Raw genomic sequence first — 21,415 nt, forward strand, 5'->3', positions numbered from 1 at the left:
CAAGAATAGCCACCATGAAGCCTCTGCAGAGATTGGAGGAGGCCTCAAAAGAGCGCAAATCCTCTCAGAAATGGCCAGGCGGTCAGAAGATGAGGACCAAGAGCTTCTCTGGGAAACCCAATTTGTGTCCTGCTGTTGTTGTGAACTCCGGCCTGAAGTTGGGGGAAGTTGGGACACATGTAGGGAAGCCGCAACCAGGGAAATGGAGATTTCTCCTGTGTTTCTGGTTCTCTGGTTCTGTATCCACATCTACCCTACATTCTTGGCTCCGGGTGCCTCAGAATCACTGGGAAGGTAGAGCGGCTCCTTGTACTCAAGGAAAGGATGCTGAAGAAAAAACAAAAAGCCACCCCAAAGGGTGGGGGGGAGCAGAAACTGATGGATGTTCCAGAAATTTTACCTCACAATGAGCCTCCTTGGAGGGCAAATGAAGGGGAAATGGCGTCTCATCTATGATTAGAGAAAAGGTGGAACTGCAAAATGATGTAAAGATGGAATAGAGAATGTAACATTAAAACACCATGAGGGACAAAAAGGAAGAGAAAAATATGAGGAAATATGAGTATGACTTTGTAGATGTCATTGACCCACTGGAGCCCAGGTCTGAAGAGGAGTTGGAGCCAAGGCCAATAGAGGGGAATGGTGAAGTTCCTATGGCCCATGGGGACAAGGCAATCCCAGATCCCTTGGGCCTCGGAAGAGTAGGCAGGGAGGAAGAGAGGGTGCAGGGAGAAATAGAAAGGGCAGGCAGTGGAGAGGAGCAAATACCTGCCTAATAATAATAATAATAATAATAATAATAATAATAATAAACCTTTGTTGTCAAAGTACATGTGTACATTGAGATTAGCTGAGCCTCCCCCCCCTGCTCTCTCCCCCCAACACACAGTGACAACAAACCCTCCATCCTACCACACCACGTGAACCAACTACACCACACATCGGCCTCCCAAGTCAGTTCTGCATAAATTCACAGAGATTATATCCCATTTAAAAAGCCTAACAGCCCACAGATAAAAGCTATTTTTCAGCCTGTTGGTATGGCTGGCTATACTCCTATATCTCCTACGGGGTGGTAGGAAAGAGGGTGTGAGTCATCCCTGAGAATCTTCCTCACTCTTCCAAGGCAACGAGCCCTGGCGATGTCATCCAGTGGTGTCAGGGAACAGCCCACAATGTCTTGTGCTGTGCTCACTACCCTCTGTAATACTTTCCTGTCCGCGGCTGTCAGACCAGCATACCAAACCACAATACCATACGAGAGGACGCTCCCTATAGTAGACCGGTAAAAGGGGGTCATTAGCCATTGTTCTACCCTGTTCTTCCTCAAGACCCTAAGAAAGTGAAGCCTCTGTTGGGCCTTTCTAGCCACCTGGGTTGTGTTAACTTTCCAGGTCAGATCTTCACAGAGGTAGACTCCCAGAAATTTAAAGGAGGAAACTCACTCCACATGGTCCTCCCCGATGTAAAGTGGGGCAGGTTCCTCCTTTTTTCTCCGGAAGTCTAACACCATCTCTTTCGTCTTGCCAATGTTTAGGTGCAAGTTGTTGTTACTACACCATATGGATAGTTTTTGTACCTCCGCCCTATATGCTGTCTCATCCCCACCTGATACCTAAGAACAGAGAGTCCTCAGAGTCAGCATAGGGCAATAGGCCATAGGGCAAACCAGCTACACTGGAGGACGCCCTGCCCCTCCTTAGGAGGTTCACCTAGAGAGTAGCATATAGAGACACCGCACCGTGAGGAGGGGCTTTTGCCAGCAACAAGTCTTTGTTTTTGGATTGCACTCCCCTTTCTTCCAGGACTGTTTTTGCCTTGTTTTGCCCTAGCCTTGAAGATTTTCTTTAGAAGTGCTTTTGCATTGGACCCACCTTGTTTTATGGCCTGCTGTTTGTCTTGCCACAGCCCCTAAAGACTTTGCCTTCAAAACTGCCCTTGTTATATGCCTGGACATTTGCTTTGTGTGCCTTGAGAACTGCCCTTGTCTTATGCCTGGACTTTTGCCTTGTGAACTTGCTGGGTAATCTACCGGCTGTTGTTGGTGGAACTGAGGGTGGAGGCTTACTGGTCACTGGAGGGCCATTTGTTGAATCATTCCCAAGAGAAATAAAGAACTGTCTAGACTAGGCCTGCCTAACCATTACCACCTGGGTCATAACAGTAATAATCGTAATAATTGGAAGGGACCTTGGAGGTCTTCTAGTCCAACCCCCTGCTCTGGCAGGAAACCCTATACGATTTGAAACAAATGATTGTCCAGTCTCTTCTTAAACACTTTTGAGTATTGGGAGCATTCACAAGGCAGGTTGTTTTACTGATTAATTGTTCTGTCAGGAAATTTCTCTTTAATTCTAGGTTGCTTCTCTTTGATTAGTTTCCATCCATTGCAGTAGAATTTAAAGTAACTAGGATTTCTCTAGTCTAGATCATGAATAAAAAGAAAAATACAATGGTTTTCTAATTTCATATGACTGCCACTCTCTAATGAAAAATTTGGACAATAACTGACAGAAAATTGGAATTGGTGCATTTTCTCCATTCTGACAGAGAATCATCCAGGGGTAATATTTGAATAAACTGCTTCAACCCAGCAGGAGCCTCTGAAACTCTGAACTTTGTCCCCCACCCAAATCCTCCTCTCAAAAATTGCCTATTAGCAATTATTAGGGCTTTTATTATTATTGTACATTAAGTAGATGCAAAGACAGCATTTGTTTTTCCCACAAAAACTTTTATTAGACAAACTTTGAACTTCCACTCCTTACTTGTAAAGTTAACCCTAAAGGGAACCTTGCTTATTTTACTCTCTTCCTATTACCACAGCTTTGTAACTATTTATATCTTATTTGATCTATCTATTTCTATCTGTCTTCCTTCTGCTTGTGTAGGAAAAGCCTTTTTGCTCCACTAGTTTTGTCAAGTGGTCCAAAGGTACTTTTTCTTTTTTTATATAGTTTATTAATTTTCTATTTTTACAGTCAAGTGCTTAATAGAAAACATGATGACTGAGTCCATTAGTAATTCCATGCTATATATAAGCTTCTTCAAACTAATTCCAATATTACACCATCCAATACATCCTTTCTTCTTCCGGTAATAGACATTTTACCACACTAAGCAAATACAATTCTTATATTTGTTAATAAATATACAGTTGAATATCACTATATCACCAGCGACATGCTGAACCTGGGTGTGTGCAGAGGCGGCGGCAAGTACATGCACCTGGCGCCTTGGGTGATTGTTTTTCCACACAGGCTGACCGCATTCTGAGTGCTCCCCTTTTACCCAGGACGTCAGGCGCCAGTGGCTTGTGCTCGCCACTGCCTCTGCACACACCCAGGTTCAGTATGTCACCGGTTCACCTTGCCCGGTCCAGCCACTCTGTGCAGTGAGAACACGCCGCTGCCTACTGAGGTCTGGGCGGCATAGTGCAAGTAACAGGGACTCTCATGCTGCTCACAGCATCCCCTCCCCCGGAGTCCATGGATTTGTGAAGTGGGCAAGAGCCGATTTCCTTCAGGGGATGCGTTTTTCTCCCTCCTTCATTACAAATATCTTTTTTTTTAAAAAATGCATTTATATCCCGCCCTTCTCCGAAGACTCAGGGCGGCTTACAAGCTTAGCAGTAGCCTTCATTCCATGTATATGCCTGCTTATTAGGGCTTTCACACACACCCCCAAGCGGCATTATTACAAAGTCAGCTTAATTGCCCCCAACAATCTGGGTCCTCATCTTCCCGCCACTCTGCTCTCATGGCTGTGCAACTCTTCTCCAGCAATTTACAGTGGCCTTTCAAGCCATGGCCACCGGCTGCACAGCCACCAGCCATGCCGGCAGCCTGTCCACCTCCCTTTGTCCCTTCCTAGGCGTGGAGGGAGGGAGGAAAGAAGTCAATGAGAGGGAGGGAGAGAGGGAAGGGACAAAAGGGAGGGAGGGAAGGAAGGAAGGGACAAAGGGAGGGAGGGAAGGGACAATGAGGGAAGGAAGGAAAAAAAGGAACACACAATGGGAGGGAAGGGAGAATGAGAGGGAACGAAGGAAAGGAAAATGGGAGGAAAGGAAGGGACAATGGATGGAGGGAAGGTGCCCACTGCAGTCCCACCCCCTCCAGAGACCCATGGATTCCCCTACAGCCCCGCCTGAACCCCCCAGAGGTGCCCCGCAAACTGAGTGTATCTTCTTTTGCATCAAATTTACTTTGTCATCTATATTTACCTATAGCTTCTGCAAGTCTTTCCTGATTTATGCTTTTCCCATAGAATGCCTGAAATGATATTTTGTTAACCAAACCCTACGCTTACTCTCCAAAATTAAATTTTATTGGGGATTTGTGCTTTAGTATGAACCAATCGAAAAAACGATAAACTTGAAGAAAACAGATGTTCTCTTATTTATCTGAAATGGCATCAGTGACCTTACAGTACCTACAAAAATCCACTGTTCATAATCAAAGCACCACATGCCTAACATTTGGTTTCCATTTGTAAATTCATGTTTCTTGGGCTTCACATTGTGTCTGTCAGACTCAAAAAACCCTTTCCTAATTCAGTAAATGTAATTAGAAAATGCATATATTTCAATAACTAAGTGTAACAGTGAAACAGAATTATATGGAACATTCGGCCATTGGTCCCTTTGAAGTTTTTTTTTTAATTTTAAAAACTTACAGGCCTTCTACACTGTGTGGGTCCTTTTATGGTAGTTAAGATAACTATTCAAAATAAAACATTTTCCACACTCCATGCATTTATAGGGCTTCTCCCTTGTGTGGGTCCTTCTATGCGTGTAAAGAGAACTGTTCGTAGAAAAACTCTTTCCACATTCCATGCATTTATAAGGCTTCTCCCCTGTGTGGATCTTTTTATGGATAGTGAGATTACCGTTGGTATTAAAACACTTTTCACATTCCACACATTTATAAGGCTTCTTCCCTGTATGAATCCGGTCATGTAAAGTGAGAGAATTACTAAAAGTGAAGCTCTTTCCACACTCCATGCATTTATAGGGCTTCTCCCTTGTGTGGCTCCTTTTATGCGTGTTAAGATAACTCTTGGTAGAAAAACTCTTTCCACATTCCATGCATTTATAAGGCTTCTCCCCTGTGTGGATCCTTTTATGGATGTTAAGATAACTCTTCGTAGAAAAACTCTTTCCACATTCCACACATTTATAAGGCTTCTCCCCTGTGTGGATCCGGTAATGCAAAGTAAGAGAATTACTACAAGTGAAGCTCTTTCCACACTCACTGCATTTATAAGGCTTCTCCCCTGTGTGGATCCTTTTATGAATGTTAAGATAACAGTTGGCAGAAAAACTCTTCCCACATTCCATGCATTTATGAGGCTTCTCCCCTGTATGGATCTTTTTATGGATCGTAAGATTACCATTGGTAGAAAAACTCTTTCCACATTCCATGCATTTATGAGGCTTCTCCCATGTGTGGTTTTTTTTATGGATGTTAAGATAACCACTGGTAGAAAAATTCTTTCCACATTCCACAGATTTATAAGGCTTCTCCCTTGTATGAATCCAGTAATGGGAAGTAAGAGAAGAACTAAAAGTGAAGCTCAATCCACACTCCATGCATTTATAAGGCTTCTCCCCTGTGTGAATCTTTTTATGGGTGGTAAGATAACCATTGGTAGAAAAACTCTTTCCACATTCCACACATTTATAAGGCTTCTCCCCTGTATGGATCCTTAAATGGGAAGTAAGAGAAGAACTAGAAGTGAAGCTCTTTCCACATTCCATGCATTTATAGGGCTTCTCCCCTGTATGGATCCTTAAATGGGAAGTAAGAGAAGAACTAGAAGTGAAGCTCTTTCCACAGTCCATGCATTTATAGGGCTTCTCGCCTGTATGGATCCTTCTATGTAACTTCAGATAACTTCCAAAAATAAAGCTCTTTCCACACTCCATGCATTTATAAGGCTTCTCGCCTATATGGATCCTTCTATGTGACCTAAGATAACTTTTAAAAATAAAGCTCTTTCCACACTCCATGCATTTATGGGGCTTCTCTCCTGTGTGGGTCCTTTTTTGAGATCTACGGGATCCATTTTTATGAGGAAGAGACAAAGTCCATTTGTAATTTTTTCCATTGTCTCTACATATATAATCTTCTTCTTTGGTTTGAGTTTGATAGCATTTATTTACATTTAATTTCTTTATGAATCCCTTTATATGTTTTCCAATAAATTTGTTTTTTATTTTTCCTTGCTGGGCCACAGAGGATCTAGTTGGTGCAAGAATAGAAGATGAATTTTCCCGATTACAATTATTTGCCTGGTTTCTCTCATGGCTTTCTTCTTCCATTAGAACTGTAGAGTTCTTCGTATTGTACCCACGAGTGATCATTTGGAATAGTTCCCAGGAATCTTCATATTCCTCTCCATTACCTTCACAGGAAAATAAAAATAACTTTAGGGGAAAAAAGCAAAGCATAGGAAGTTTGAATATAATGAAAAAAACAAACTGCTTCAATCTTCTCAGAGTAGCCCTTCAAGAATTAGATCTGGATTTTCCTGCTTAAAATTTTGGAAGATAAATCTAGCTTTGTATGGCAAGGGCAAAACCATAGGTTATATTTCAAATTCTCCAAAATTCGAAGGAAAGGGGAAGGTTTGGTTTGCCCGATTTGAAATTGGAATTTATAGTCTGCTGTGTGGTTTGGATAATAAACAGGAGCTGTTCAGAATTCAGAGAATGTTATAACTACAGTGAGGGATAAAATTGATACCCTGCTGATTTTCTACATTTGCTCTCTGACAAAGAAATGCTCAGTCTAATTTTAATGGTAGGTTTATTTTAACAGTGAGAGACACAATAACAACAAAAAAGTCCAAAAAAAGCGCATTTCAAAAAAGATATAAATTGATTTGCATTTTAATAAGTGAAATAAGTTAAAATCACTCAGCAAGCTTTCTGGCTCCCAGGTGTCTGTTATACAGATAACGAGCTGAGGATTTGGTTTGCCCGATTTGAAATTGGACATTGTAGTCTGCTATGTGGTTTGGATAAGAAACAGGACTTGCCCAGAATTAAGAGAATGTTATAACTAGTAGCGCATGACAGAGGTATGCATGCCATGGATCTTTGTGATACAATAAATTTAGGCTCAATCTACAGCAGGGGTGTCAAACTCAATTTCATTGAGGGCCGCATCAGCATTGCAGTTGCCCTCAGGGGGCCGGGTGGGTGTGGCCAGGGTGGGCATGGCCTTGTGGGTGGGCGTGGCTAGAGTGCATATGGCCTACTGGGTGGGCATGGCCAGCTCGACATCGTTCGCATCAAGGGTGCCTATGGGGACCTGGGCAGGAGTGGGACAGATCTGAGGGTCTCTGGCAGAAGGAGATGGGACTGGGGCAAGTGCCAAGGCAGTGGGGGCCGTTCCCTCACTGTTTCCAGGATGGCTTTGCGGGCCACATGAAACCACTTTGCAGGCCGGATCCAGCCCCCAGGCCTTGTGTTTGACATGTCTGATCTACAGCAAGGTTGTCAAACTGTCAGCCCGTGGGCCGGATGTGTCATGGCAAAACCACACACACCCCATTACCAGCAATGGCAAAAAAGTCACAGTATCTTGAGACAGATCATGTGACGTTGCAAGCTTGCCACCCCTGATCTAGAGTTTAAAACCATGTTAGAAATACCAAGTTGGGAATATGAAACAGATATAAAATCTGGATGTGCCCCAAAACATCTCAATGACTCTCTGCAGAAAAAAAGGAGCAGGAAACGACATGGATAACATGTCGAGAGCCATTATAATTTGAGTTGCAGGAATACCAAACTAAGTTAAGAATGGCAAAAGGATATAACTGTCAGTACTTTTCATATTGTCAGAAAGATCCAGATAGATAAAGGGAACTATAGTGTTCAACAACATAAAGCAGAATTTGAATCTCAAGTTGTGTATAAATGTACCATCAACTAATATTGGAAACATAGATAAGATAAACGATCATTTTGTCGTGTTCTGGTGGGCTTATAAAAAAGCTAGAAAGGTTTGAATTCAAAGACATTCAGTGATACAGAGAACTTTAAAGATTAATATTCAACTGTAATCAGAACACTTTATCTTGGCACTAATCAACAGCCATTGAAGATTGTTTCTGAATATGCTACCCATAATGAGACTATTATACACAAAAAGCTGGAAGGGGCAAAGCTTAGTATCTATATTTATGAGTGATTGAAAACCCGATGGACTTTTTGCTGAAAAAAAGAAAAAAATGAACTTGTGATCAAACTTCTGTTTGAAGGTTAGAAAGGATAAATTAGGTAAAGAAGGAAACAACGAGGAGAGAAATTATAACTTATTTTTTCTTTTTTAATTTTATCATACTTTTTATTATTTATTAATCACATTACTCTGTCTTCTTAATTTCCTCTTCAAAATTTGTAATTTTTATTGTGATAAAATTTCTTGCATATTCTTACCCAAAGAGGCCACGTTCCGATGATTTTCCAGCATGACTTCCCGATGCAGTGCTTTTTGGTCAGCATCCAGCTGAGACCACTCCTCATCGGAGAAATACACAGCCACCTCCTTAAAGGACACAAGATCCTCCTGAATGAGAAGAAAACAGAAGAAAAATCAGGAGGATTTTTAAGATCTGTCCTATTGTTTAAGTGATTCCAAGCAAAGATATATATTTCAGGCCATTTAGTGAAAATTATCACACTTTTTGTCTGGGTCTGCCTGTCTGTCCGTCTATCGCCATCCATCAGCAAGACTTTCAGCATCTGGAGAGAATCAACTGGAATGGGCCTTGGAAACCACACCCATCACTCAGTCCAATCAATCCAATGTTTGTAGATGAAAATGCGATTGGTGGTGGTGATTTCTACCATTTCTACCATTCCAGTAAAAGCCTGGTGCTGTCCCCAGAGCAAACAATCCTATCCATGCTCAAAACTTTCATTAAAGGGATTTACATGGCTGTCATCAAGACAAAGGCACACAAGCTCTGTTTCTGCTGCTTCTCAGATTAAAAGGAATCCACTGCTTGTACCCCAACCCAATGGCTGAAGAAGAGAAAGATGCTTGGGAAAATCATTTCTCATCCTTAGCAAAGGTGGATTCTTCGGCCCCAAATTCCACGCACAAATCGGAGTATTAAAAATTCCTTTAAAGGCTGAAGCCTTCATCTACCCACCCTCCTTGGATTTTAACAGTCTATTTCAGGGGTGACAAACTGCCGGCCCACGGGCCGGAGCGTCACAACGAAACCGCACCCACACCATTACCGGCAATGGGGAAAAAGCTCTGATACGTCACACAACGTCACATGATGTCACGAGTTTGACATACCTGGTCTACTTCACCTTTTAACCTTGTGCCATTATTTTTCTTATCACTGGCTATAAACAAGGCATTTTAGAAGGTGTAAGGTGCCAATGTGATTCCTTCAGTTATTGTTGAATAGCCTTGCACAATTCCATTTCAGAGAATTACTAATAGGATCACTATTCAGCAAACATGAAAACTATGAAAATTGTATTTTTTATTATCTCTCTCTTACTTGAGTAGGAGTTTCAGCCACTCTTTCAGCACCACCATAACAAGGAGTAAAATTCGTTCTATTCTTCCCTGTGGGAAGACAGAAATTTTAAATGGATAATGAATAAAAAAGCAGAAGGCATTCTACAGAAGAGATAGAGAATGTAAGACAGCTGGGACCACTTTTGGGATGGGTGTACTTTTGATTACCATCTGAGATGTCCTGAGTTGCGGATTCCTGATAAATCCTCCTGGAAAACAGTTCCTCACGAGGATTTGATGGATTCTTCCTTCTCATAGGATCTCTGGTTTGCAGAATGAAAGACTTGAAATAGGAGGCAGGAGAAAAGAAAAACAAATCAGATAAACAAAACATGAAGCGGATTCTCTCAATGAGCCTAGAATGTAAGAAAGAAACAGCTGTGTCCAGTCTATCTTCTAGCATGGCTAATGGAACAATGTCCTGCAAGAACTAGTGAAACATCTCCACATATTATGAAGAGCAGAAAACTAGGGAAGGGAGGGGTGAAAAATTTGAACACATTCTTGTAGACTTCAAAGATGAAGATCTCTCACCTGAAATTTGACTTGCTCCTCTGCCTGACTCATGAGGAAGCCTTCGGCCAGGGCCACCGCTTGGCAGCTGGTCTCTGCTCCACACTCCCGCAACCAGTTTTCCATCTGTGGGGGCAGAAGGGCCAGGAGCTGTTCCAGAACAACCATGTCCAACATTTGGGTTTTAGTGTGCTTTTCTAACCTCAGCCACTGACTATAAAAGTTGTGGAGTTGGCTGCAAAGTCCTCGGGGACCTTCAGTCTCCTGGTATTGGATGTTTCTGAAGTTCCAGGGCTGAATCTTTGAACGGATGAAGGTTTTGTTCTCCAGCATCTTCTGCCCAGTTCTTGCCCAGATCTTCCCATAGCTGCCAGGTTTAACAACAGAGGGGCCTTTTCCAGGTTCCTCACTTTCTAACCATTGTTTCTGCATCCTATAAAGAAATTCCAGATAGGTCGGAGGAATCTTGTGGATCTATAAATACCTTTCCATTCATAGGATTATTCCTGTAGCTTCAGGATTGACCACAAAGGATATCCAGGCCTCTTCACCCAACGGTTAACTTTTTGCTGTTAGGAGGATTGTTGAGATGATTCTAGTTTTTGCATCTGGGATGGAAAAGAAAATAAATTGAAAGAATGAGAAGGTGGTGGACTTAACCACTGAACAACATTTCATTTCATTTTCATTTCATTTATTTGATTTCTATACCGCCCTTCTCCCTAGGGACTCAGGGCGGTTCACAGGGCATATATAAATAGCTATACAAAAATTAAAAGAGAATTAAACCATGCCCAATTAAAATACAGCAATAATAGAATAATGTTGTTGTTGTTAGTTGTGAAGTCGTGTCCGACCCATCGCGACCCTATGGACAATGTTCCTCCAGGCCTTCCTGTCCTCTACCATCTTCTGGAGTCCATTTAAGCTCACGCCTACTGCTTCAGTGACTCCATCCAGCCACCTCATTCTCTGTCGTCCCCTTCTTCTCTTGCCCTCAACCTTTCCCAGCATTAGGCTCTTCTCCAGTGAGTCCTTCCTTCTCATTAGGTGGCCAAAGTATTTGAGTTTTAGCTTCAGGATCTGGCCTTCTAAAGAGCAGTCAGGGTTGATCTCCTCTAGGACTGACCGGTTTGATCGCCTTGCAGTCCAAGGGACTCGCAGGAGTCTTCTCCAGCACCATAGTTCAAAGGCCTCAATTCTTTGGCGCTCAGCCTTTCGTATGGTCCAGCTTTCACTGCCATACATTGCAACTGGGAAGACCATAGCCTTGACTATACGCACTTTTGTTGACAGGGTGATGTCTCTGCTTTTTAGTGTGCTGTCTAGATTTGCCATGGCTTTCCTCCCCAGGAGCAAGCGTCTTTTAATTTCTTGGCTACAGTCCCCATCTGCAGTGATCTTGGAGCCCAGGAAAATAAAATCTGTCACTACCTCCATTTCTTCCCCATCTATTTGCCAGGAATTGAGAGGGCCGGATGCCATGATCTTGGTTTTCTTAATGTTTAGTTTCAACCCAAGTTTTGCACTCTCCTTCTTCACTCGCAACAAGAGGCTCTTTAGTTCCTTAGTTCCTTAGAATAATAAAAACCAATTAAAAACCCATATTCCCCATCAGGCCAGACCAGCTAACTCAAACAAGTGGGTCTTCAACCCGCAATGGAAGGATCGGAGGTCCGATGCCATCCGGAGCTCAACCGGCAGTTGGTTCCATAACGCCAGAGCGCCCACAGAGAAGGCCCTCCCCCTGGGGGCCACCAGTCGACATTCCCTGACTGGAGGCACCCTGAGGAGGCCCTCTCTGTGGGCACGCACAGGGCGGAGGGGAGTTGACCCCGGCAGCAGGTGGCCCTCGAGGTATCCCGGACCCATGCCATGTAAGGACTTAAAGATCATAACCAAGACCTTGAACCTCACCCGGAAGACAACTGGTAACCAATGCAGCTCGCGGAGCAAAGGTGTAACATGGGAGTACCGGGAAACTCCCAAGACAACTCTCGCAGCCGCATTCTGTACCAGTTGGAGCCTCCGAGTGGTCTTCAAGGGAAGCCCCATGTAGAGAGCATTACAATAGTCTAGGCGAGAGGTCACGAGTGCATGAGTGACCGTACACAGGGCATCCCGGTCCAGATAGGGCCGCAACTGGCGCACCAGGCGAACCTGGGCGAAAGCCCCCCTAGTCACAGCCACTATATGGTCTTCCAGGGTAAGTCGTGAATCTAGGAGGACTCCCAAGTTGCGAGCCCTATCCACATTCATCTTCATGAAAGCAAATACTCAACATCATGAGACATGACCTTTGGGCGTTATCTAACAAAATGAAATTCAATGGTGAAAAAAGGAATGTTCTACATTTAGGCAAGAAAAACGAATTCCACTGATGAGCCATCAGTGTGCTGCAGATGTCAAAAAAAGCCAACAAGTTGTATTAACAGAGGAATGGAATCAAGATCATGTGAAGTGTTGATACCACTTTATAATGCCTTGGTAAGACCACACTTGGAATACCTCTTTGTTTTCATTGTCACAATGTAAAAAAAAATTTGAGACTCTAGAAACAGTGCAGAGAAGAGCAACAAAGAGGATTAGGGGACTTGAGGCTAGAACATATAAAGAACGATTGTCAGAATTGGGTACTTAATAAAAAAAGGACTAGGTCTGATATGATATCAGTGTTCTCAGGGGCTTCCACAAAGAAGAGGGAGTCAAGCTATTCTCCAAAGCCCCTGAGGGCAGGACAAGAAGCAATGGATGGAAAGTAATCAAGGGGAGAAGCAACCTAGAACTAAGGAAAAACTTCCTGACAGAACAATTAATCCGTGGAACAACTTGCCTCCAGAAGTTGAGAACACTTCCATTCTAGAAGTTTTTAAGAAGGGACTGGTCAACCTACACTTAGGGTTCAATAAGATGCCATAAGTCAAGGAGCTTAAGAAACTGGAATGGAATGCAGAATTTTGACATGTTTCTTCTGCTTCAGGCTGAGAAATTTAGGTGTTTTAGACATCAATTAAGGATGTTCCTCACTCTTGTTTTTAAGTTTGTATGTAAGTAACTGGAGCCATAGGGAAGAGAAAAGGAAGAAGTTCCAGAAATGGCTTATCCCAAGAAAGAAAAGCTTACCTTTGGTCCAGTGTCTTACTGAGGAAAAGGAAGAAGACCCCTAACATGGAATAATATTGAGTGAAATGATCCTGGGAAGGAACAACTTTCTAAGGATGCTCTGAAGGTTGAGTTCACATCAAATCAAATGCCAAGGAAAGGGACTCTGGCTTTAGGATGCTCACTTCCTGCTTTTCAATGCTGTCTTTTTGGGATCAAAGTCATGTTATAACACGAAGGCTGCTTCACACAATTTGCCCTGACCCCAAACTGGTTAACCAGCCCGTACAGGCAAGGTTCACACGACACACACCTGAAAATGATGTTCACCCACCCTCTTAAGCCTGGAGGATCTGATGCTAGTTTATTCTTTGTCTCCAGGAGGGTTTCCGGCCAGACCTCCCCTCCCCCCTCCCGTGCAGTGACTCTCCCAAGAAATGGGGGGAAACGGCCCCTCCCTTCTGGCGACCCCCACTTCTTTCCTTTGCTCCCCCCTCCGCCTGGTCAGCGCATGAGAAAGGGCGGCAGGGGAACATGGGACCCCGGACTCCCACCCCGGGGGAAGACTTGGCCCTTCTCCACGCTCGCCTCCAGCGCGGGACTCCTTTGCAAGGGCAGAGCCGCCACTCACGGAACTCGGTGATCTCGTCGGGATCGGCGTCTCCGCAAGGCTTCCCGGCAGCCTCTGCGCCTCCCTCAAAGTCCCCGATCCAGGCTCACAGAGGGAGAAACGAAGCAGAAAGCAGAGACAGCTGACGCGCCTCCATCCTCTTCTCCACACGGCCTAAACAAACACGTGACGTGGGCTTGAGGGAAAAGCGCGGCGCATGCCCAGTTCCCTACTGCAGCTGAGCGCGACCCCTGGTGGACTCTGTGCGAACGGACACAATTTCCCCGAAAGGGCGGGAAAGAAGAGAGCGTCTGAGGGAAGAGGGAGGGCAGGGATGACGGGTATGGGAGCGGAAGGAAAGGTTCCTTGCCCGAGAAAGGCGTCGGCGTCTCCAGAGGGGGCAGCTTCTCCATCTTCCTGTCCAGGAAGCGTCTGCGGAGATGGAGAGAAATCTCCCTTGGTGGATTTGAATCCGCTTCCCTCAAGAGCAGCCACCATGAAGGCTCTGCAGATAGGTGGTCTCAAAGGAGCGCAAATCCTCTCAGAAGTGCCAGGTGGCCGGGTGAGCGTGGCCAGCTCAATGCTGCTCACTCAGCGCAGCTGACTCGAGATACTTGGGTCAGGAGAGAACAAGTTGCACTGGCTAATTTGATGTGGGGACATTTCATTGCCCCACAAGCTCTTCACCTCCCTAAACTTCTACAGCCAAGCATGTGCACATGCACACACGCTGTATTCCACGTTTAGAGGCTTTTATCCACAGAGGATGGAAAGGGCCTTCTTCCCAAGCCCAGGTATGATTGGTAGTTTGTTAGCTCAGATGTAGATAGCCTCCTAGTCTCCAAGCTTGTGGGGGGGGGGGGGTTCCTTCTTTTGCCTTGACAGATCTCTGGAGAGCAAGAGGAGGCAGGGGAGCAACACTTCCCAGTCCTGCATGAGGGAGGCTGGCCCTTCCTGAAAGGGATTTATTTATTTAGCGTATGGCTGGTCACACACAGAATTAAAAGCACTTCATATTTACAAGTTAGGAAAGTTAAAACAATTTTTTTTAAAAAAAGAAGCAATTATAAAACCTAAGAGGAAAACAGAAATAACATTTCAGTTTAATATCGAGTTTGGAGATCCAGTCAGTAGCTGCTGTTGTTACGCAGAGGAAGTCCTTAAAATCTCCTGGGTATCTTCCATTAGTGCAGACTTGTCAAACACAAGGCCCGGGGGCCGGATCCGGCCCGCGAAGTGGTTTCATGCGGCCCGCGAATCCATCCTGGAAACAGTGAGGGAACGGCCCCCACTGCCTTGGCCCTGGCCCAGAGACCCTCCTTCTGCCAGAGACCCCCAGATCTGTCCCACTCCTGCCCAGGCCCCCATAGGCACCTTTGATGTGAACCATGTAGAGCTGGCCACGCCCACCCAGTAGGCCATAAGCACTCTGGCCACGCCCACCCAGTAGGCCACGCCTACCCAGGCCACGCCCACCCGGCCCCCTGAGGGCAACCGCAATGCTGATGCGGCCCTCAGTGAAATTGAGTTTGACACCCCTGCATTAGTGCATTCCCTCACTATATGTTGGAATCGGCACACACCCCATGAGTCGTTCTAATTCTATTGTATGTCACCCATATGTGTCGGGGTAGATTAAATCCTGGAGGTATACTATTAGGATTAATATGCTCAGAAATATCTTGGGAAGTATAGCTACTCCATGCTTCCATCCACTTTTGTATAGTGCTCTGATGTTCGGCCAGCAGCTTAAGAGCTGTGAGGAGTGGTGGATTTGTTGACTTTAATCGACATCTTAAGAGATCAGAGGTATAGGCATGAATGGGTAGAGAGGAGTTTAGCAGGATCTTACTATACTCCCGAATGAGAGCTTCTTGTTGTCTTAAGTGCGGGGGAAGTATGTGGCTAAGAACTGGTAGCCAGTGAATAGGTGTAGATTTTATGCACCCAGTAATTAATCTCATCGTATGGTTGAGTTGAACATCAACTTGAAAGGGAATTCTCATTTCTAATTATGCATGGTAAGGATGCTGGCTTGTTGGAGCAGCCTTCCCTCAAGCAGCTTCCCTGCCACCTTCTGCTCCTCTCCAGAGATCTTTCAAGGCAGAAGAAGTTGGAGGAAACTGCTTCCTGGAAACTTTCACATCAGCATCATGGTTGCCTTCATGTAGGACTATTGTATCATATTAGTTCAGAAATGTATTATGTCTAAGAGTGGGGCAAAAAGGAGTAAAATTTCAAATATGAACAAATAATTTATTTAAAATAAATCTGCAAAAACACATTCAAAACAAAGAAAAACACAAGCTTTTCTCGTGCCATTTTGTCCGAACTGGATGTTTGGCATCTTTCCTTGGCTACAAGTTCATCCATGTTTGGGGATAGGTTTTGAGTGGTGGATACTCTCAGGATAGAGTGGAGGTGTGCATCCGTGAGCTGACTTCTGTGTGCGCTTTTGTTCACCCTCATGACAGAGAAAAGTTGCTCACAGAGGTATGTACTCCCAAACATGGAGAGCATTCGAGCAGCTTGTAGGCGGAATTGGGGCATTGTTTCAGGGATGAACCTGGTGAACTGTGCGGGTCCTACAGAATCGTACTTTCCCTTCAGTGTGCTGTTACATTGGAGTTCTATCAACTCCATCTGGATATTTACAGGAGCGCTCTCCACTTCAACTGAAAATGGATTGCTGAGCAGTCCAAAACTGAATTTCTGTTTTTCAAAATCAACAAAGCGACGTGTAAACTCCATTTGAAGTGTGCTCAGTTTATCAGCAAACTCAGCATTTGAGGAGGCAGTGGTGGAGACTTGGTTTTTTATTGTTTGGCAACTGGGAAAGTGACTCAAGTTTCCTTGCTGCATGTGAGTCTCCCACAGTCGCTTTACTTGAAAAGCTTTCACAGCATCATACATGTCTGTATTCACACGGTCCCGTCCCTGAAGCTGTAGATTTAGTGCACTGAGATAATTAGTAATGTCACATAGAAATGCTAATTCACACAGCCACTTTTCATCCTTCAATTCCGTGCAGTCTTTTCCTTTGCTTTCAATAAACTGACAAATTTCCATGCATAATTCTGACAATCTATTGAGCACTTTCCCTCGACTTAGCCATCGCACCTCTGTGTGAAGGGAGATCACCAAGTTCAGAATTTATTTCTTCAAGAAAAGTCTTAAATTGATGGCTCTTATAAAGGTTGACTCAGCCTTCCATCCTTCCGAGGTAGGTAAAATGAGGACCCAGATTGTTGGGGGCAATAAGCTGACTTTGTAATAATGCCACTGGGGGGGGGGGGGCAAAGCCCTAATAAGCAGGCATGTACATAGAATGAAGGCTATTGCTAAGCACATTGATTTGTGCTTAGAAGTGTAAGCCGCCCTGAGTCTTCGGAGAAGGGCGGGATATAAATGGGATTAAAATAAAAATAAATAAAATAAAAAATAAAGTTAACTGTCTTTGTTACAGTGTGCATTACATGGTCCATTTTCAGGGCTTTGCCACATAGTGTTTCTTGATGTACAATGCAGTGATATGCTGTCAGCTCACCTGTGCAATTCTCACTCTTCATTTTGTCCCGCATCCTTCCTACTAATCCACTCTTTTCCCTGCACATTGAAGGTGCTACATCTGTTGTGAGTCCTATAAGTTTGTCCCAGGGTAGTTTCATATCATGTATACTTTTGGATACTGCTTCAAATATGTCCTTCCCCATGGTAGTGCCATGCAGTGATTTTACATCCAGAAGCTCCTCCGTAATACATAAACCTGAGTCCACTCCACGGATGAAGATTGTCAGCTGCGCTGTGTCAGAGACATCAATGCTCTCATCCACAGCAAGGGAATAAGCAATAAATTCTTTTCAACCAATTGTCCTTGCAAATCAGTGGCAAGCTCACATATCCGATCAACAACAGTATTTCTGCTTAGGCTTATGTTCGAAAAAGCTTGCTTTTGGTCTGGACACATGACTTCGCACACTTTAATCATGCAGTGCTTCAAAAACTCCCCCTCTGTAAATGGCCGGGCTGATTTGGCTATCTCTTCTGCCACTATAAAACTAGCTTTCACAGAAGCTTCACTTTGTGATTTTGTTTTTTTTGAACATATGCTGCCATGACATCAGGCTCTTTTTCAAGTCTTCCACCTTCTGTGCTTTCTGCTCCATGTTCAAGTTTTTGTACTTGTCCTGATGCTTCGTCTCATAGTGCCGTCTCAAGTTATACTCTTTAAATACAGCCACAGTAGCTCCACAAACAAGGAACACAGCCTTATCTTCAATGTCAACAAACAGGTACTCTGGCTCCCACCTCTTTTGAAAGCATCTTCTTTCAAAATCCACTTTCTGTTTGACCATTTTGGGGGGGTTTAAATATCGGCACACAGGTCTCTCTACATATATAATCTTCTTTGGTTTGGGATTGATAGTGTTTATTTACATCTAATTTGTTTATTAATACTTTTATCTGTTTTCCAATATATTTGTTTTTTATTTTTCTTTGTTGGGCCACAGAAACCTCAGTCAGGAAATGAACAGAAGATGAACGTTCCAGGCTGCAATTATTTGACTGGTTTCTCTCATGGCTTTCTATTTCAGTTAGAATTGTAGGGTTCTTCGCATCGTATCCATGAGTGATCATTTGGAATAGTTCCCTGGAGTCTTCATCTTCCTCCCCATTATTACCTTCATAAGAAAAAAAATGAAAATAACTTTAGGGAAAAAGAGCAAAGCATACTTTCTTAATTAAAACTTTGGAAGATATATCTAGCTTTGTATGGCAAAGGAAAAACCATGGATTAAGTATCACATTCTCTAAGTTTCCAAGGAAATGGGAAGATTTGGTTTGCCCTATTTGAAATTGGACTTTGTAGTCTGCTGTGCGGTTTGGATAAGAAATGGAAGTTTCTCAGGAATAAGAGAATTTTAGAACTAGAAAGGCATGACAGTGATTTGAAGGTCATGGGTGTTTATGGTACGGTAAATTTAGGATCAATTTAGATCTTAAAACCATTATGTTAAATATGCCACATTGAGAATATGAAAGAGATATAAAACTAATAGGGTTATCAGTGCATGTAACATAGATGTGTGTGCATATAAGGATATCAACCATACAGTCAAGCAAAATTAAACTTTTAATACTGAGTGCCACACCAAGTGCACTAATCAAACAGGTGGTAAGAAAATAGGATAATCAAGCAATGAATCAGCAAACACCTAGAGGCAAAAAAAGTCACTACCAAAAGCCAACATGGGTTTGTCAAAAACATCATGCCAGACAAATCTTATTGCATTCTTAGACCAGGTGACAAAATTAGTGGACCAGAGGAATGTTGTGGATATAATTTACTTGGACTTCAGTAATGTATCTGATTAAGTAGACCACAATCTACTACTTGATAAGATAGAAAAATGTGGGTTAGACAGCATCCCCACGAGATGGATTTGTAGCTGGCTGACCGGCCATACTCAGCATGTGATCCTCAATGAAACTGCATCTACATGGAGGGAAGTATGTAGTGGGGTGCCCCAGGGCTCTGTTTTGGGCCCAGTGCTCTTCAACATCTTCATCAACAATTTGGACAAGGGGATAGATGGGGAACTCATCAAATTTCCAGACGACACCAAGCTGGCAGGAATAGCCAACACTCCAGAAGACAAGCTTAAGATATAAGAGGATCTCAACAGACTTGAACATTGGCGCTATCTAACAAAATGAAATTCAATGGTGAAACAGTAAGGTTCTACATTTAGGCAAGAAAAACCAAATGCACAGGTACAGTTTTGGTCACCACGATGTAAAAAAAGATGTCGAGACTAGAAAGGGTACAGAGAAGAGCAAAAAAGATGATTAGGGGGCTGGAGGCCAAAACATATAGGGAACGGTTGCTGGAATTGGTTATGTGTAGTTTAACGAAGAGAAGAGTGAGGGGTGACATGATAGCAGTGTTCCAATATCTCAGGGGCTACCACAAAGATGTGCTCATGATGTGCTCTGCATATAAGTTAAATAGGCAAGGTGACAGTATACAGCCTTGCTGGACTCCTTTCCCAATTTTGAACCAATCAGTGCTTCTGTGTCCAGTTCTCACTGTTGCTTCTTGGCCTGCATATAGGTTTCTCAAGAGACAAATAAGATGGTCTGGTACGCCCATCTCTTTAAGGACTTGCCACAGTTTGTTATGATCCACACAATCAAAGGCTTTAGCATAGTCAATGAAGCAGAAGTAGATGTTTTTCTGGAACTCTCTAGCTTTCTCCATGATCCAGCGTATGTTGGCAATTTGATCTCTAGTTCCTCTGCCTCTTCGAAATCCTGCCTGTACTTCTGGTAATTCTCAATCCACATACTGCTGAAGTCTAGCTTGTAGGATTTTAAGCATAACTTTACTAGCATGAGAAATGAGTGCAATGGTGCAATAGTTTGAACATTCTTTGGCACTGCCTTTCTTTGGAATTGGAATGTAAACTGATCTTTTTCAATCCTGTGGCCACTGTTGAGTTTTCCAAATTTGCTGGCAAATTGAGTGTAGCACTTTTACTGCATCGTCTTTTAATTGGCACCTTACATGTTCTAAAATGCCTTGTTTATAACCAATGATAAGCAAAATAATGGCACAAGGTTAAAAGATGAAGCAGACTGTTAAAATCCAAAGAGGGTGGCCAGATCAAGGTCCTTCAGCCTTTAAAGTAATTTCTAATACTGCACTTTGTGCCTGGAATTTGGGGCCAAATAATCCAGCTTTGGAAAGGTTGAGAAATGCTCTTCCCAGGCAGATTTTTCTTCTTCAGCCATTGGGTTGGGGTACAAGCATTGGAATCCTTGTACTCTGAGGAGCAGCCGAAACAGGGCTTGTGTCCCTTTGTCTATTCATGACAGCCATGTAAATCTCTGGGTGGCTCTCAAACAACTTTAATGAAGCTTTTAAGCATGGATAAGATTGTTTGTTCTGGAGACAACACAAGCCTTTCACTTACATAGTAAAACGAAGCACCATCACCGCATTTTCTTCTGGAAACACTGGATGTATGGTAATGAGTGATAGGTGGGTATCCAAGGCCCATAACAGTTGATTCTCTCCAGATGCTGAAAGTCTTGTTGATGATGGGGATAGATAGATAGATAGACAGACACCAATGAAAAGTGGGATTCCTTTCACTGAATGGCCTGAAATTCATATCTTTGCTTGGAATCACTTAAACAATAGGACAGAGCTTGAAATCCTCCTGATTTTTCTTCTGTTCTCTTCTCATTCAGGAGGGTCTTGTGTCCTTCAAGTAGGTGGCTGTGTATTTCTCTGAGGAGGAGTGGTCTCAGCTGGATGATGACGAAAAAGCACTGTATTGGGAAGTCATGCTGGAAAATCATTGGAATGTGGCCTCTTTGGGTAAGAATATGTCAGAGTCTTTGGAAGACCTGTAATTAGATACATTAACACTTTCTTTTTATTATTATTATAATTTTATTAAAAAACAATACAAATTTTGAAGAGGAAACGAGTAATGTGATTAGTGAATAAGAAAAAAGTATGTTAAAAATGAAGAGAAAATACAAAGTAATAAGTTATAATTTGTGCCGTCTTTCTACGGTTACATCATTGTTTCCTCCTTTAAACAATTTATCCTTTCCAATCTTC

At 43.2% G+C, this 21,415-nt stretch overlaps 1 protein-coding gene across 5 annotated transcripts in view; it reads right to left on the reverse strand.

Annotated features, from left to right (window-relative positions):
• Positions 1-2,719: 2,719 nt before the first annotated feature.
• The window catches only part of LOC310633536 (zinc finger protein 215-like), a 32,520-nt gene continuing 13,824 nt past the window's right edge, over positions 2,720-21,415 (reverse strand). The window contains exons 1-7 of one of the 5 annotated variants that reach the window (XM_083351268.1): positions 13,801-13,991; positions 10,552-10,675; positions 10,089-10,193; positions 9,723-9,837; positions 9,535-9,602; positions 8,450-8,579; positions 2,720-6,405 (exon numbers count right to left, since the gene is read on the reverse strand). In XM_083351268.1, coding sequence (XP_083207394.1) covers positions 4,682-6,405; positions 8,450-8,579; positions 9,535-9,602; positions 9,723-9,837; positions 10,089-10,193; positions 10,552-10,563 — 2,154 coding nt within the window. In that variant the 5' untranslated portion in view covers positions 10,564-10,675; positions 13,801-13,991 and the 3' untranslated portion in view covers positions 2,720-4,681. Of the gene's footprint in view, positions 6,406-8,449; positions 8,580-9,534; positions 9,603-9,722; positions 9,838-10,088; positions 10,676-13,800; positions 13,992-17,642; positions 18,462-21,008; positions 21,217-21,415 lie in introns of those variants that run through there. The other 4 variants (XM_083351267.1, XM_083351271.1, XM_083351269.1 and 1 more) reach the window with 4 other exon arrangements.

The sequence above is a fragment of the Vipera ursinii genome (genome assembly GCF_947247035.1).
Source record: "Vipera ursinii genome assembly, chromosome: 2".
Taxonomy (NCBI): domain Eukaryota; kingdom Metazoa; phylum Chordata; class Lepidosauria; order Squamata; family Viperidae; genus Vipera; species Vipera ursinii.